At 45.7% G+C, this 18,085-nt stretch overlaps 1 protein-coding gene across 1 annotated transcript in view; it reads left to right on the top strand.

The window, feature by feature from the left end:
* tecta (tectorin alpha) overlaps positions 1-18,085 on the top strand; it is a 65,569-nt gene that overhangs the window by 26,907 nt on the left and 20,577 nt on the right. The window contains exons 11-14 of the mRNA XM_059957058.1: positions 2,372-2,970; positions 6,519-7,086; positions 13,444-13,643; positions 14,503-14,883. Of these exons, the coding sequence (XP_059813041.1) occupies positions 2,372-2,970; positions 6,519-7,086; positions 13,444-13,643; positions 14,503-14,883 (1,748 nt within the window). The remainder of the gene's footprint in view (positions 1-2,371; positions 2,971-6,518; positions 7,087-13,443; positions 13,644-14,502; positions 14,884-18,085) is intronic.

Below are 18,085 nucleotides of genomic sequence, written 5' to 3'. Positions count from 1 at the left end.
CAGGATCATTGGGATCTCTTCTGGGGAAGGTATGACCTATATTTTTTTAAAAAAGGATGGGTTACCCCTGAACCCGAGGGGAACTGATATCCTTGCAGGCAGGTTAGAGCTGCTGGTGAGGGTTTAAGCTAATTTGGCAGCTGGATGGGAACTGGAGTGATAGGGCCGAGGATGGGGCAGTTGTATATAAGTAGATGCACTGTGCAGTGAGACTGAGGAATGACAGGGAAATTGATAGGGCAAATTTGCAGTGAGTGGGATGAGTTGAAGTGTAACATGGGAGTAAAGTCAAAAAGGGTGATGAATACAGGACTGAAGGTTTATTTTTGAATGCACGCAGTATATGGAATAAGGTAGATGACCTTGTACCACAGTTGGAGATTGGCAGGTATGATGTGTGCATCACTGAATCATAGCTGAAAGAAGATCATAGTTGGGAGCTTAACATCCAAGGATTGTATCTAAATGACAGGTAGGTATGCAGAGGGGGTGAGGTGACTCTACTGGTAAAATATGAAATCAAATCCTTAGAAAGAGGTGACATAAGTTTGGAAGATGTAGAATCCTTGTGGGTAGAGTTAAGAAACTGTAAGGTTAAAAAGACCCTGATGGGAGTTGTATATTTAGAGATACAGTACAGAATATGCCTTTCCGGACCTTTAAGCCATGCCACCCCAGCAAGCCCCAATTAATCCTAGACTAATCATGGGACAATTTACAATGACCAACCTGTGCGTCTTTTGGACCGTGGGAGGAAACCAGAGCACCCAGGGGAAACCCACACATTCCACAGGGAGGATGTACAGAGACTTCTTACAGATGGCACTGGAATTGAACTCTGACTGCAATACCCTGAGCTGTAATAGCATTGTGCTACACTACCACAGTGCCTCTGAACAGTAGCCAGGATGTAGGATACAAGTTACAATGGGAGATAGAAAAGGCATGTCAAAAGGGCATGGTTATGATAGTCATGGGGGATTTCAACATGCAGGTAGATTGGGGAAAATCAGTTTGGTGCTGGATTCCAAGGATGTAGAATGTTTATGGAATAGATTTCTGGAACAGCTTGGGGTTGGGCCCACAAGGGAAAAGGCAATTCTGGATTGGGTTGTCAAATGTACCAAATTTGATTAGGGACCTTAAGGTAAAGGAACCCTTAGAAGGCAGTGATCATAATGTGATAGAATTCACCTACAGACAGCTAAAATCAGATGTATCATTATTGCGGTGGAATAAAGGGAATTAAAGAGGAGCTGGCCAAAGTTGATTGGAAGGGAACACTAGCAGGGATGACAGCAGAACAGCAATGGTTGGAGTTTCTGGGAACAATTCGGAAGGTGCAAGATAGATACATCCAAAAGAAATACTATTCTGAAGGCAGGTTAACACTATCGTGGCTGACCAGGGAAGTCAAAGCTCACATAAAAGCTGAAGGGAGGGCACATAATAGAGCAAAAGTTAGTGGGAAGCTTTTAAAAACTAACAAAAGGCAACTAAAAAGGCAATAAGGAATGACAAGATGAAATATGAAGGTAAGGTAGCCAAAAAATATAGAAAAGAATATCAAAAGTTTTTTTTCAGATATGTAAAGAGTGAAAGAGAGACGAGGGTAGAAAATGATGCTGGAGAGGTAGTAATTGGGCACGAGGAAATGGCATACAAACTTAATAAGCATTGTGCATCAGCTTTCACTGTGGAAGACACCAGCATATGCCAGAAATTCGAGTGTTTTTGGCCCCTTATCTAAGAAAATATGCGCTAGCATTGCAGAGGGCCCAGAGGAAGTTCATGAGAACTATTGAGATTGAAAGGGTGACCATTAACATTTGATATCTCTGGGCCTGTACATGCTGGAGTTCAGAAGACTGGTGGGGGGCTCTCATTGAAACCTATCAAATATTGAAAGGCCTAGACAGAGTGAAAGTGGAGAGGATGCTCCCAGTAGTATGGGAGTGTAGGGCCAGAGGGAACAGCTTCAGAAGGGAGGGAAATCCCTTTAGAACAGAAATGAGGAGATTATTTAGCCAGGGAGTAGTGAATCTGTGTAATTCAATGTTAAATGTTATATCCAAGCAGCTGATGCTCAGTTGCTCTCCTGCGAAGGAGGGGGATCACAGCTTCCATCACACCAGTCTCTGTGCCCAGCCAGACAGTGGAGGGGACAAAGCCCACTGCCAAACAACCTACCATTCACTTGGACCCCAAGATTAGTCAGACCTCATGGCAGATGCTTCTCAATCTGCCAATCCACTGTGAATCCCAGCAGGAAGCGAAAGGCAATGGGGTAATGCTCCCAGCCACCGAAACTTCAGAACTAAGCTGTGGGAGACCAGGTACCCTTTAACCAGCCGTCTGTTCTGTTCCACAGCCTTGCCGTGCCCTGAGAACAGCCACTTCGCCGAGTGCACGTCCGCCTGCCCTGACACCTGCCAGTCTCTGCTGCGAGACGTGGACTGCAACCTGCCCTGTGTGGAAGGCTGTCAGTGTGATCAAGGATTCGTTTTGAAGGATGGCCGGTGCATCGCCAAGATCCAGTGCGGTTGCATGTATGAAGGCATTGACATCGGTACAAATGACACCTTCTGGACAGACAGCGAGTGCCAAACTCGCTGTTTCTGCAATGGGTCTGACAACACGGTGTACTGCGAGAGCGGCCCCTGCCGGGTCGATGAGTTCTGCTCGGATGAGACCGAGCTGTTCTACTGTTTGCCTCGCTCGGAGGCGGTTTGCATCGTGTCCGGCTACAGCCACTATTACACCTTCGACACGCTGGCTTACGAACTGCAGAGCACTTGCAGCCACATCGTCAGCACGGTGGAGCCCAGCTCCCCACACCTGCCGCACTACCTGGTCCAAGTCAGGAACGAGGACCGCAACACCTCTCTGGCTCTGTGGTTACGGGAGGTGGAAATCACAGTCTACGGTTACAATATCAGTGTGTCCAAGAGCTACAAACACACGGTGATGGTGAGCAACGGGGAAGGGGGCGTGCCTGAGGTGGGATGACAGTAGATGAGGACTCCTGGGGCAAAGTCTGAGGATTGGGGTCAGTGGTGATGGCCCCAGTGAGGATAACTGAAATGGGAGGGGGTTAGTGAGATTATTTTACTGGGGAGGTTTAGTCATTGGGCATGAACGCAGTCCTTTCAGCCGAACAGGTCTTTGGCAATACGTTGTCTACCTGGCTGGTTCCAATTTCCTGCCTTCGGCCCAAATCCCTCCAGGTCTCGAGAGTCTCAGAGTAAATTGGTCCTGGAAAGGTTCTAGTGATGTAGCATTGATTCTCCAACACAGTGGGCAATCCAGGGGAGGTGAACTGTGAAACTCTTAGCATGTGGAGCAGTCTTTTTTTAAAAAAAACTAAATTATTTAGGATGTGAGTGTGGCTGGCATTGAACCCTGTTCCTGATTGTGAAGGGAGTGGATGGGTACCTTCCTGGACCACTCTGCTCCTTCTGGTGAAGGAGTTTCCATTATGCAGCTGAAGGATCCCAGGCTGTAGACTTGGTGGTGATGGCGATGATTTTCTGAAGCAGCACCCACCAAACCCACAACCTCTACCAAATTGAAGGACAAGGGTAGCAAAAAGCCTGGGGAACACCCTTTTGGAGTCTTCCTCACGGACTGCAATGGTTCAAGAAGTGAGCTCACCACCACCTTCTCAAGGGTAGCAAGGAATGGGCACTTAAATGCTGGATCAGCTCACAACCCTTAGAAAAATTTTTTTAAAAGGCTGGCCTGTGTGAAGATGTTCCCATGTGACCCACAGGGTGTGGTCAGAAAGAATTAACTTTTCACCAACTTTGTCCCTCCCCAGAGATCCTCTGTGGAGTGTAAGGAAGAAGAGAGCAGGGACAACCTTTAACCTGGAGATAACTCAGCTGATGGAGAGGGTGGTGCAGGTGGATAGGGGCTCCTGGCAATTTTGCCAATACCAATTTGTTGGGATGAATGGCTGTTTGTCGTGTAAATGGAACAAGAAAAATACTGCTGGAGGAATTCAACAGGTCAAGTAGCATCTGTGGGAGGTGTGGGGCATTTGTCAATTTTGGGTGGAGAACAGGACTGAGAGTGGCAGGGAGATAGGTGGTATGAAACGAGGGGTGGGGTGGGGGAGGTGTTCTGGGACAAGAGCTGGCAGGTGATTAGTGGACTGGGGGGGCAGAGGTGAGAGATGATGGGCAGATGGGGTGGGGGGTTAAGATTGGGAGAACAAGGCAGGAGGGTGATAAGCAGAAATATAAAACAGCTGGAATTTGTTTGGTAAAGAAGGTAATAATGGGAACTATTAAGGCAGGTGGAACCAGATGGATGAGGTGATCCAGTGGCTGAATTGTGTGTGAGTATTTATTTAATCATTTATTTATTTAGCACAGCATGATAGCAGGTCCTTCCAGCCTGATACTGAGCCACCCCATTAAACCCATGTGACCAATTAACCTGTATGTCTTTCGAATGCAGGAGGAAGCCCATGCAGCCTCAGGGTGAACGTACAAACTCCTTATAAACAGCAGCAGAATTGAACCTGTAATAGCATTACACTAACTGCTACGCTACTCTGCCCTGAGTAGGAGGAGGGGGGAAATTAAAATAGGTAAATGGTGGAGGGGGACTGCATGTGAAAGGGAATAAAAAATGGGAGGACCAGATGAAAGAGAGAGAGGAGGGAACATGGGAGGTAACGGTTACCTGAAATTGGAAAAACCAACATCCGTACCATTGGGTTGTTGACTATGCCAGTGTTGTTCCTCCAGTCCGCAGTGGCCTCCCCAACCCCGGAAAGAACCAAGGTTACCTCCTCACACAGCATCTTGTGTTCCACCTGGGTAGTCTACAACTCAATGATCAGTTCATTTTCATCCTCCAGCCTCTCTCCACTTTCACTCACCCTCCGTTTGCTCCCACTGATTTCCCCCTGCCTCTGTCTCTCAACTCTACCCCTCCCTTCCCCAGCCAGCTAAATCTGACCATCATCCCTCACCCCTCACTCACCCACTGGCCCTTGTCTCAACCCCTGCCTCCTCATTATACCAGCCACCTTCCCTCTCTACTCTCAATCCCAGTGAAGGGTCTCTATCTGACAGCTCCTCCCTGAGCCTCCTGAGTTCACCCAGAGGCAGTCTACTTTTCCAGATTCCTGCGCCTACAGCAACGTTCCCTCCAAGTCTTTTTTACATCTGCACAGACCAACCATTGCTCTGAGAAGGAAGTTTTTTTCACAGCCTGAAAACTGTGCGACACTTCATGTTACCATTATATAAAATAAAATTCCAGCAGCACAGCAACAAAGGCTATGCGTGCGGAAGCATTTCAGTGACTGCGTGGCCATGCACACTTGCACAACTTAGAGGGAACAGTGGCCTGCAGTCTCTTGTCTGCTGGCCCAAATGAACTATTAACATGTCTGGGGTGGGGTGGATGGTGTGGTGTTCCCAGTTGAGGTTCCTTTCTGTGGCTATCCTTCCCTTGTACATCAAGTGGAGGATGCTAAACAGAGTGGGGTGCCCTCCAACACATTAAGTCTCCCAGCTGCTTGTCACTTTTGTACATGGACTGTGCAAGGTCGTGACTCCTATTTGCATATGTGATGGGGCTGCTCCTCAATTTCTGGTTGCATTTTGGTCCCACTCTCTTCATATTTGTTTACCAGTGACAGAAGGCATGAAGCAGTACAATTCCTCCTGTGGTTGGCCAAGTTAGCTCTCCGTGGCTCTTGTAGCCCAGGGCTCATCCAGGCTTACTGCTGTGGGGATAAAGACCATCCTAGACAGGAATGGGAGTAGTTTAATTTAGTTGGTGTTTGTTATTGTTTATCGTGTTTTGGTTGTAGTATTGTACCACGTTTGTAGAAATTAAGGCATTTGGAGTATTGTAAGCAGTTTTCGGCCCCATATCTAGGCAAGGATATGCTGGCGTTGGAGATTTATGAGAATTATCCTGGGGAATCAAATGGTTTGAGGAGTGTTTGATGGCTGTGGGCCTGAATTCAGTGGAATTTAGAAGACCGAGGGGAACTCATTGAAACCTATCGAATATTTAAAAGCCCAAGTAAAGTGGACATGGAAAGGATGTTTCTAATAGTGGGAAAGTCTAGGACCAGAGAAAACCTCAACACGAAAGAACGTCCCTTTAGAAGCGATGAGGAGGAATTTCTTTAGCAGAGGGTGGTGAATCTGTGGCATTCATTGCCACAGAAGGCGGTGGAGCCTAAGCCATTGGGTACATTTAAAAGGTTCTGGATCAGTGGAGACATCAAATTTCCATGAGACAGCAGGAGAATGGGTTTGAGAGGGATAATAACTCAGCCACGATCAAATGGCGGAGCAAACTCGATGGGCCGAAAGGCCCCATTCAGCTCCTATGCCTTATAGAAATAAAATTAAACAGAAGATTTTGTAGTTTCTGGCATAAACTTATTTTTGTACAAAAAGTACTGCGAACTGAAACAGTCTGCGCATGGAGGGGCAGGGAACACCTGTCTTCAATCCTGATGCATCATTTATTTCCTTTGCCAGGTCAATGAGGAGCGGCTCTACCTCCCCCTCAAGCTGGGCGGAGGTCAGGTCAACCTGCACTCCTTCGGCCTCTACGTGGTCCTGGAGACGGACTTCGGGCTCAGGGTGATGTACGACTGGGGCACCCTGCTGACGGTTACGGTGCCGCGGGCCTTTGCCAACGCCACGCGGGGTTTGTGCGGCCAGTTCAACGGCGAGCCGGGGGATGAGCTGCAGACCCCCAGTGGCAGGAGGGCAGGCAGCCTGCTGGAATTCGTCAGCAGCTGGGTGCCCGGCGGAACGCCCTTCTGCCAGCCGGGCTGCAGCCGCAACTGTCCGTCGTGTGACCGGGTGCTGAGCCTCCCTGTGGAAACGCTGCAGCTCTGCGCCCTGATCGTGTCCAAGGATAACGTGTTCAGCCGCTGCCACGGGAGAGTCAACCCCACCTTTTTCTACCACAACTGCATATTCGACTCGTGCATCGATCGTGGCAACAGGGAGACGGCCTGCAACTGGCTGCAGAACTACGGCAGTGTCTGCCAGGCTCAGGGCGTGCGGATGCTGGGCTGGAGAAATATCACCGGCTGCTGTGAGTCCCGGGCCCCTCGTCTCCAACTCACCAGTTGTCAAATCGAAGTTCGTTACAGGCTCTTTCCTGTCTGTGGTTTGTGGATAGAGCTGCCGCCACGGGATGGGTGGGTGGGTGGGTGTGTGTGTGTGTGTGTGTGTGTGTGTGTGTGTTCAATACTTAAATTACAACTGCTTGGAGGGATTCAGATTTAAATTGGTTTGTTGTCTATACATCAGGGTGCAATGGAATTCCTTGTTCGCCCGAGGCTCACAGCGTTAACATTATTTATGGCAATAACAAGTACGGCAATAAATAAAACGCGCATAACGGGTGGTGCAAAGGTTACATTGCAATCTGAAGTAGTGCAAAAAAATGCTAAACTGACAATAATGGAAGAACGGAGAGAGGTGGAGTTAAGAGTCCGAGAGGATGGCAGAACTGGCGGGTAGAGAATATGAAAGACATGATTGGTTCAGAAGCCGGGCAGACGTGAGGAAGAAGCTGGGCTTTCAAGCTCCTGTAACTTCTCTCAGAAGGTAGAGGATAGTGTGGTGGGCATCTTTGACGATAGTATTGGCTGCAATAAAAACAGAAAATAATGGAGACACTCGGCAGTTCAGGCAGCATCTGTAGTAAGAAAAATAGATTTTACTTTTCAATTTGGAGACACTTCATCACAATTGCAGGAAGCCAGTAAGGGGTTGCCATCCACTTCTTGGGGTGTCATCATTTGTAATAACGCTCTTATTGAGTTGGGAATACTTAATGCATGCTATTGTAATGCATGGTGTATATAGATTCTATTAAGTATTCCCAGCTCAATATACATTGCAATGCATGGTAAGATAAAAATGTTCTTGGAGTGAGGAAGTTGCTTTACAGAAGGAACAAAATTCACTTGGTCGATCAGCATTTCCTTTGTATTATGTTTATACACTGGGTCCTTTGACCTGAATTTGGATGGCGATGGCACTGTCTGGAATTCTTGTAAATTATGAAGAGGGGTTCTGCACGGTTATATATTTTTGAACAGTTTTTGAACTGATGGAGAATACTTCACTCTGTTATTGGAATTACAGAAACAAGGTGGGACAGAAATGAAATACTGGATTGAAACATATTCTGGATGCTATTTTACAGCCAGAGTATTGAATAGTGTGATTCTCTCTTCTGTTTCCAGACTGTTCTTATTGAGTTATATATTGCCTAGAGTTATATTTTGAGTTATATAGATGTCATCATTACTAGATGAGAGTGGCGCACGTGTGGAGTGAGCTGCCAGCGGAAGTGGTGGATGAGGTCTTGATTGCAAAGTTTAAGAGAAGTTTGGATAAGTACACAGGTGGGTGAGGTATGGGAAGCTATGGTCCAGGTTTGAGGCAACTAGGCAGAATAGCATGGACTAGGTGGCCTGTTTTTGTGCTGTAATGCTCTGTGTCTCTGTGACTAAGTGTGCATATCTGCTTTGTGGTTAATTCACTTACTACTCCTGGATGATGAACGTAAGAATATAAGAAATAGGAGCAAGAGTCGGTTATCTGGCCTGCCGAGCCTTCTCTGCTATTCAATAAGATCATGGTTTATCTGGACTCGGTTCCATCTAACTGCCTTTTTCCCCGTAACTCTGAATTCCCCTGCTATGCAAACATCTAGCTACAGTACTGTGCAAAAATTGCAGACATATGGGGAAAAAATTCTGTAAAGCGAAGATGCTTTCAAAAATAATGAAAAGCTTCTGAATATCAAAAAAAATTACTACAAAGGGCAGTGAACAGTTTAAAAAAAAAATCAAATCAATATTTGGTGTGTCCGCCCTTTGCCTTTCAAGCTGCATCAATTCTCTGAGGTACACTGTCGTGCAGTTTTATAAGAAAATCGGCTGATCGGTTGTTCCAAGCATCTTGGAGAACTTGTTGCTGTTCTTCTGCAGACTTTGGCTGTCTTGCTTGCTTCAATCTCTCCAGGTATTCAGAGACAACCTCAATGATGTTGAAATTAGGCCTTTGTGGAGGCCATACCACCTGAAACCATATTAAAAGAAAATCTAAGGTGCTGAAGAATTTTGCACAATACTGTATCTGTGTCTTGAATTTATTCAATGAACTGGCCTCTACTGCTTCCCTTGGCAGAGAAATCCCCAATTAGCTCCTCTTGGGGGGGGGGGGAGCAGTTTCTCTTCATTTCCACCCTAATTCTATTCCTCCAAATCTTGAGGCAATGTTGCTTACCAGTGGAGACAACTTTCTTACCTCTAACTTATCATAGAGTCATATAACACTACAGCACAGTAACAGCCCTTTGGCCCCTCTAGCCTGTGCCAAGCCATTAATCTGCCTAGTCCCATCAACCCACACCCAACATAGCCCTCCGTACACCTGTCATCCATGTACCCCTCCAAATTTCTCTTAAATGCTGACATCAATCCTGCATTGCACTGGCAGCTCGTTCCACACTCTCACCACCCTCTGAATGAAGAAGTTTCCCCTCATGTTCCCCTTAAACATTTCACCTTTCATCCTTAACCCATGATCTCTAGTTGTAGTCTCACCCAATCTCAGTGGGAAAAGTCTGCTTGCATTTACCCTATCTATGGCCCTCAATTTTGCATACCTCTCAAAATTTTCCCTAATAACTCAGGTCCTCAAGTCCCGGCAAAATCCTTGTAAATTCTTTCTGCACTCTTTCAATCTTATTTACATCTTTCCTGTAGGTAGGTGACCAAAACTGGACACAATACTTATTCCAAATTAGGCCTCACCAACTTCTTATACAATTTCAACATAACATCAATCTTGTACTCAATACATTAATTTATGAAGGCCAATGTGCCAAAAGCTCTCTTTACAACCCTATCAGTGACACCACTTTCAAGAAATTATGGACCTGTACTCTCCCTCTGTTCTACTGCACTCCTCGGTGCCCTATTCACTCACTGTGTAAGACCTACCCTGTTGGTCCTCCTGAAGTGTAACACCTCACACTTTAATGTCTGCATTGAATTCCATCTGCCATTTCTCAGCCTATTTTTCCAGTTGGTTTAGATCCCACTGCAAGCTTTGATAGTCTTCCTCACTGTCCACTGCACCCCCAATCTTGGTGTCATCCACAAAATTGCTGATCCAGCTAACCACATTATCACCCAGATTGTTGTTGGGGATGACAAATAACAACAGTCCCAGCACTCCAGTCAGAGAAGCAACCATCTACTCCCACTCTCTAGCTTCTCCCGTGAAGCCAATGGCTCTTCAGTCTGTCCTGTCAGTTTCCCTGACTAGCAATGCCAGCCCTTCCCCTTTAATCTCTCCTGCCCTATCGTGTCTCAAACAACAGAACCCTGGAATATCGAGCTGCCAGTCCTGCCCCTCCTACAAGCAAGTCTCACTAATGGTTAGAATATTCCATGTGTTGATCCATGCCCTGAGCTCATCTGTCTTTCCTACAATACTTGAAATATAGACAGTTCAGAGCATTAGTAGCACCATACTTGACCTTTTCCCTACCTGACATTCCTACTGTTCTTAATGTGCAGGGCTAAAGAGAAAGAATAAGTCACGGAAAAAATCTACCTATGACCTATACTTCTCGCCGAAGCCTCAATGAGCCAAAGCCAAAACTCCCCACACTAATACTGGCCCACTCATGCAATAGCCGCTCCCGATATGACTGCCCACTTAATGGTAACTTATTTTTATTGGTCCTTGCCAAGTGCCTAATTATGTGCAATCCAATGCCTCCTCAGGAATTGTGGCGCCCAAAATGTGACGACTGTCCCCGCTCGCATATTTTAGACTCTCTCTCTACACAATCCGACGCCTCCTCGGGAACTGGCGCGCAAAATGTGATGACTGCTCCCGCTCTCTTCTTTCAGATTCACTCTGCTTCCGCGCAATTTGATGCCTCCTCGGGAACTGGGGCGCATAAAATGTGAGGGCTGCCTCCGCTCAACTCTTTTAAACTCTCCCTCCCTCTGCGCAATCCGATGTCTCCTCGGGAACTGTGGCATGTAAAATGTGCTGACTGATCTCCACTCGCTTCTTTTAAATTTTCTATCCCACTGCGCAAGCCGATGCCGCCTTGGGAACTGTGGTACGCAAAATGTGGTGGTGACCCCGCTGGCTTCTGTGTGACTCTTTTCTTCCTCTGCGCAATCTGCCTTTTCGGGAACTATGGCGCGCAAAATGTGCCGACTGCCCCCGCTCACTACTTTCAAACTCTCTCTCCGTCTACGCAATCCAATGTTTACTCAGAAACTGTGGCACACAAAATGTGCCGACTGCCCCCACTCGCTTATTTTAAACTCCCTCTCCTGCGCAATCCAGTGTCTATTCCTGCACTGTGGCATGCAAAATGTGGCGATGGTCCCCACTCGCTTCTATGTGACTCTCTCCCTCTACGCAATCCAATGTCTATTCGAGGACTGTGACACGTAAGATGGCACGTCAGCCCCTGCTAACTCCTTTTAGACTCGTTCTCCCTTTACGCTATGCAATGCCTCCTCAGGAACTGCGATGCGCAAAATGTAACTATTATGCACGCTAGCTTTTAGACACTCGCAGCGTCTGTGTAATCTAATGCTTCCTCAGGAACTGTGGTGCGCAAAATGTGCCGACTGCCCCCGCTCATTTCTTTCAGTCTCTCTCTCCCCCTCTACGCAATCCAATGTCTACTCGGGCACCGTGGCACGCAAGATGTGCTGACAGCCCCTGCTTGCTCCTTTTAGACTCGCTTTCTCTACGTAATCCGATGCCAGTCCGGGAACTTCGGTGCGCAAAATATGACGACTATCCCCACTTGCTTTAAACTCTCTCTCTCCCTTTACATAATCCAATGGCAATTCGAGAGTGTGGCGTTCAAATGTACCGGTGACCCCGCTTGCTTCTTTTAAAGTCTCTCTCCCTCTACGCAATCCGATGCCGCCTCTGGAACTGTGGCGCGCAAATATGCGTACGCCGCCCGCTCGCTTCTCTTACACTCTCTCTTCCCTCTGCGCAATCCAATATTTTCTTTAGAACTAAGGCGCGCAAAATGTGATGGCGGCCCTGGCACGCTTCTTTGAGACACTCTCCCTCTGTGCAATTCTATGCTTCCTCGGGAACAGTGATGACGGTCCCAATCGCTGCTTTTAGGCTCTTTCTCCTTCTGCAATCCAAAGGCTCCTCTGGAACTGTGGCGCGTAAAGTGTCACGACGGCGCGCACGAATGCACTCTTCATATAGACTCCCTCTGCGCAATCCAATGTCTACTCGGGAACTATGGTGCGCAAGATGTTCTGACTGACCCCTGCTCGCTTCGTTTAAATTATCTCTCCCACTGCACAATCCGATGTCTCCTCGGGAACTGTAGCGCACAAAAATATCATCCTTTTCAGAATTTCATACATCTCTATAAGATGTCACTCTCATTCTTCTGAATTCTAGCGAGTATAGTACCAGACGGCTCACCCTCATTGGCTAATCCTCCTCAACTCTGCACCAGGGTTAACTCTTTAACCTTGTCTATTTCCTCTGAACCTCCTCCAAAGCCAGTACAATATATTTCCTCAAGTAAGAGACCAGAAATGCAATCAGTACTCCAAGTGGACCTTGCCAGTACCCTGTACAGTTGCAGCATAACCCCCCCCCCCCAAACTCAAACCTCCTAGCAATGAAGGCCAACGTTCCATTCACCCTCCTGATAACTTGTACCTGCAAATCAACCTTCAGTGATTCATGCACAAGTGCTTCCAAGGCCCTCTGCACAAAGAAAGCTGGTCACCATTTAAATAATGAGCTGATTGAGTTAGACCTACAGAGTTTGTTTTATTACTGTGATGTTTTCTCTCCAGACCTGGAGTAATACAGCTCAGGACCAAGCCGTTCAGCCCAGCTGGTCCATGTTGACCATTACATCCTCCCTGCTCATGCCAGTCGTATGTATTCAGCTCGCCCTCAAAATCCCTCCTGTCCATGTACCTATCCAAATGCCTCTTGTTTGTATTTCACAATTGAACCTGCTTCAACCACTTCCTCTGGCAGCTCATTCCAAGTACTGTGTAAACAAGTTACCTCTCAGATCTCTTTTAAATGTTTCACTCTCATTTTGTATCAGTGGCCTCTAATTTTGGACTCCCCAGCTCTGAGAGTGGACTATGAGCTTCCACCTTATCCATACTCTTCATGATTTTATGAGCTTCTTTGAGGTTATAGCACATTAATACAATACTCTATAGTCCATAATTAATAGTGCATTATAATTGAGTAATATAAGTTAATTAACATTGTAGAAACAGTTCACTGGCTCAAACATTAATCCAAATTAATGGATTGGAAAGGAATATTAATAAAATAGTTAACTTACTTTTGGCAAAGGATTTTAGTTTGATCCTCTTTCACACAGTGATCACTTGTCCTGCGAACAGTCACTACGAGAGCTGTATGTCAGTGTGCCAACCCCAGTGTTCCGCTTTCAAAACCCACCAGGACTGCACCCATTACTGTGTGGAGGGCTGTCAATGCAATGATGGCTTCCTGCTCAATGGAAGAACATGTATCCTTCCCCAGGACTGTGGCTGTGTGGTTGAGGACAAATACTATGAGGTAAGTTGGGACCCATGATTCTTACCTTCTTTGAAATGGCTGAGGGTTTATCTCTGTCCACTCTATTTTTTATCTGAAGGTAGTCCAAAACAGAGAGGGCAGAATGAGTTAGAAGTTAGAACCAGCCTATTCACAAGTAGTTTGGAAATCTTCACACAGTGTAATGGAAATGCCAAGTACCATCCCCAGCTCGGGTAGGACCCTTTAAGTTTATTTCAGAACAGATTCATTCTCCTTTAAGTAAGAATACTTAGAGTTATGTACCGAAGAGAGGTAAATTGAGTTAATTTACATTAAGTATTTGAGATTGGAACAGGTTCAAAGTTAGGAATATCTTCCTGCTCCTAAACCTGGTTTATAGCTTCATACACTTATAATCCTTGAAACAAGCCCTTCAGCAACTCATCTATACTGACCAAGATATGTAACTGAGGTAGTTCAATTTGCTTGCATTTGGTCTTAAACTTTTCTTATCCATGTACCTGTCTAAAAGTCTTTTAAATGTCATGATTGTGTCCACCTCTATTAGCTTTTCTGGTAGCTCATCTCATATATGGAGAAACATGCTCCCCAGGACCCCATTGCATGTTTTTTCTCTTGTGTTAAAGCTATGCTTTTTGTTTTTAGACTCCCCACCCTGGGGAGAATACTGTGATTATCTTCCATGTGTATGTCTTCATAGCTTTATAAACTACAGTAAGGTTAAGCCAAGAATTATAAGCGATGCCTTTTCTCAGCCGACCTGACCTTTTGGATTAACGGTGTGTTGTGTTACATATGTTCTTGGATGCTGTTGCTGATCTGGGTTCTGCTTCTTCCTGGAGTTAGGTTTCTCTGAAAACCATTCTGTTTTTCTCAGCCAGGGCAGTTCTTTTGGAACACCAACTGCTCCAAGCACTGCCGATGTATGGGCCGCAACATGGTGCAGTGTGACTCTCGTCAGTGCAAGAGCGAGGAATTGTGTTCGCTTCACAACGGGGTCAGAGGCTGTTACAGTAAGAAGAACTCCCACTGCATTGCGGCTGGTGGCGGAATATTCCAGACTTTCGATGGAGCTTTCCTGCGATTTCCTGCTGCTTGCTCGTTTGTCCTCTCCACTATATGTCACAAGCTACCAGACATCTCTTTCCAACTAATCATAAACTTTGACAAGTGGAGTATGCCTAACATGACACTGATCTCTCCGGTCTACCTGTATATCAATGAAGAACAAATCCTCATCTCCGGAAATGTTGTTCAAGTAAGTAATGGCATTTGGAAATCTGTGATGCCGAATCTTCAGTCTCACACATTGACTCTGTTTCTGTTTCCCTTTCCATGGATGCTGCCTGACCCGCTGAGTCTCCCCTGCATTTTGTTATTTTATTTCAGGTTTCCAGCATCTGCAGGTTTTTGATTTTCAAATAAAAGTATTCATACCCTTGCACTTTCCTTCACTCTCACACTCACCCCCTTTAATATTTGCCATCACTCTCACACATTCATACCCAATATTATTCTTTCTTTCCTGAAAATGCTTTCTGTTTCTCTCTCATATTCATCCTCACTTATTAGTTCTCCCATTATTCTCACACTCTTGTTCCTCAACACTTTTTTATCACATGCATCCTTATGCTGTCACAGTTAGTCCTTCCCCTTTCTTCTTATACATCCATTCACTCTCCTATTCATTATTTCTGTTGGGTTAATTTTCTTCCATATTCATAGTGATTCTGCATCACTTTCATTTTCTTCCTGGCCCATCTTTATTGATCAGTTTTGCCCACCTACTAAATCTACTGAAGTGGATCACTCAGTGAGAACTATGGTCAACAAAGCCAGCTCCCATCTGATCAGTAAGACTCTGCATCTTCCTATAGTAAATACCAGTGATGCACTTTGACAGCTGATTAAGCCTCACCACCATCACCCCTCTGGTGGTCAAAGGTTTAACGGTTGCCCGAGGACCCACACTCAAGGTTCAACAGTGGCTTTTTCCACACTACCATCAGGGTCCTAAACCAATCCGAGAACTGCTAATTTCCTTTTACTCTCTCTTAACCTGCACTAATGTCTTTTGCAATACATGCAAAACATTGGAGGAACTCAGCAGGTCAGGCAGCACCTACGGAGGAACTGGACAGTTGATGTTCTGGGCCAAGGTCATCCATCAGAGGGTTGGAGGGTTGCAGATGTTGTTCCTTTATTCAAGAAAGGGAGTAGAGATAGCCCAGGAAATTATGGACCAGTGAGTCTTACCTCAGTAGTTGGTAAGTTGATGAAGAAGATCCTGAGAGGCAGGATTTATGAACATTTGGAGAAGTATAATATGATTAGGAATAGTCAGCATGGCTTTGTCAAGGGCAGGTCATGCTTTACGAGCCTGATTGAATTTTTTGAGGATGTAACTAAACACATTGATGAAGGAAGAGCAGCAGATGTAGTGTATATGGATTTCAGCAAGGCATTTGACAAAGTACCCCATGCAAAGCTTATTGAGAAAGTAAAGAGGCATGGGATCCAAGGGGACATTGCTTTGTGGATCCAGAACTGGCTTGCCCATAGAAGGCAAAGAGTGGTTGTAGACAGGTCATATTCTGCATGGAGGTCGGTCACCAGTGGAGTGTCTTGGGGATCTGTTCTGGGACCCTTTCTCTTCATGACTTTTTATAAATGACCTGGATGAGGAAATGGAGGGATGGGTTAGTAACTTTGCTGATGACACTAAGGTTGGAGGTGTTGTGGATAGTGTGGAGGGCTGTCAGAGGTTACAGCAGGACTTTGATAGGATGCAAAACTGGGCTGAGAAGTGGCAGATGGAGTTTAACCCAATGTGAAGTGGTTCATTTTGGTAGGTCAAATATGAAGGCAGAATATAGTATTAATGGTAAGACTCTTGGCAGTGTGGAGGATCAGAGGGATCTTGGGGTCCGAGTCCATAGGACGCTCAAAGCAGCTGCGCAGGTTGACTCTGGTTAAAGAAGGCATACGGTGTATTGGCCTTCATCAATCGTGGAATTGAATTTAGGAGCTGAGAGGTAATATTGCAGCTATATAGGACCTTGGTTAGACCCCACTTGGAGTACTGTGCTCAGTTCTGGTCACCTCACTACAGGAAGGATATGGAAACCATAGAAAGGGTGCAGAGGAGATTTACAATGACGTTGCCTGGATTGGGGAGCATGCCTTATGAGAATAGATTGAGTGAACTCAGACTTTTCTCCTTGGAGCGACAGAGGATGAGAAGTGACCTGATAGAGGTGTACAAGATGATGAGAGGAATTGATTGTGTGGATAGTCAGAGGCTTTTTCCCAGGGCTGAAATGGTTGCCACAAGAGGACACAGTTTTAAGGAGCTAGGGAGTAGGTACAGAGGAGATGTCAGGGGTAAGTTTTTTACTCAGAGTGGTGAGTCCATGGAATGGGCTGCTGGCAACAGCAGTGGAGGTGGATACAATAGGGTCTTTTATGTTTATCATTATGTTTATTTTGTTGTATATAATTTATGTTAATTTAAGTTTATGTTAACTTATGTTAGTCAAATTTCCAATGTACCAATGCTGTTCAAAGAGCTTATTTCCATTGCAGTTATACCCTGGGTATGTTTGCATAGGAAAACAAACTTGAACTTGATTGTTGATGTCCATCATTGGGGAACCAATCAATTGTACAGATGTCTGGACGTATTCATTCATGCACCCTTGCATGGGATTCTGTATTGTCTTTTGAATGTGTTATCGTACCTGCTTTGACCACCTTCTCTGGCACCTCATTCCGTTTACCTTCTGTGTGAGGACGTTGCCTCTCAAATCCCTTTTAAATTTTTCATCTCTCCACTGAAACCTATGCCCTCCGGTTTTAAGGTCCCCTCCCTGGGGAAAAGGCTCTGTGCATTCACTCTAACTATTCCCCTCATGACGTTATACACCTCTATATGGCTGCCCCTCCATCTCCTGTGCTCCAAGGAATGAGGTTTGAGCCTGTGCAACCTTTCCCTTCAAGGCCTGGCAGCATCCTCGTAAATCCTCTGGGCATTCTCTCCAGTTTAATGATGTTCTCACCAGTTTAATTATACTTAATCTTTTTCACTTTCTCAGTTTTCTACATTTACACATGGGCGTTGTTCTTTCATCCACTGTTCTGTGTTCTGGACCTCACTGTTTCTCATGTCTGCACTCCTTGCACTGTCAGTCTCTCTCTGCAACACTCTTTGATATAGTATTCTTATTAAACTGCCCTCTAAATTTCATCTGTGATTTAGTGTCATAGACTCAAATAGCATGGATACAGGTTCTTCAGCCCAAGTGGACCATGCTGACCCAGATGCCCATCTAAACTAGTCTCATTTGCCCGCGTTTGACCCATATTTCTCGAAACCTTTTCTATCCATGTACCCGTCCAAGTGCATTTTCAATGTTGGTAAGGTACTTGCATTTACTAATGCTCCCTCAACAGACACCAAT

This window comes from Hypanus sabinus, chromosome X2 (genome assembly GCF_030144855.1).
Source record: "Hypanus sabinus isolate sHypSab1 chromosome X2, sHypSab1.hap1, whole genome shotgun sequence".
NCBI lineage: Eukaryota > Metazoa > Chordata > Chondrichthyes > Myliobatiformes > Dasyatidae > Hypanus > Hypanus sabinus.
This window is presented reverse-complemented; position numbering and strand designations above follow the sequence as displayed.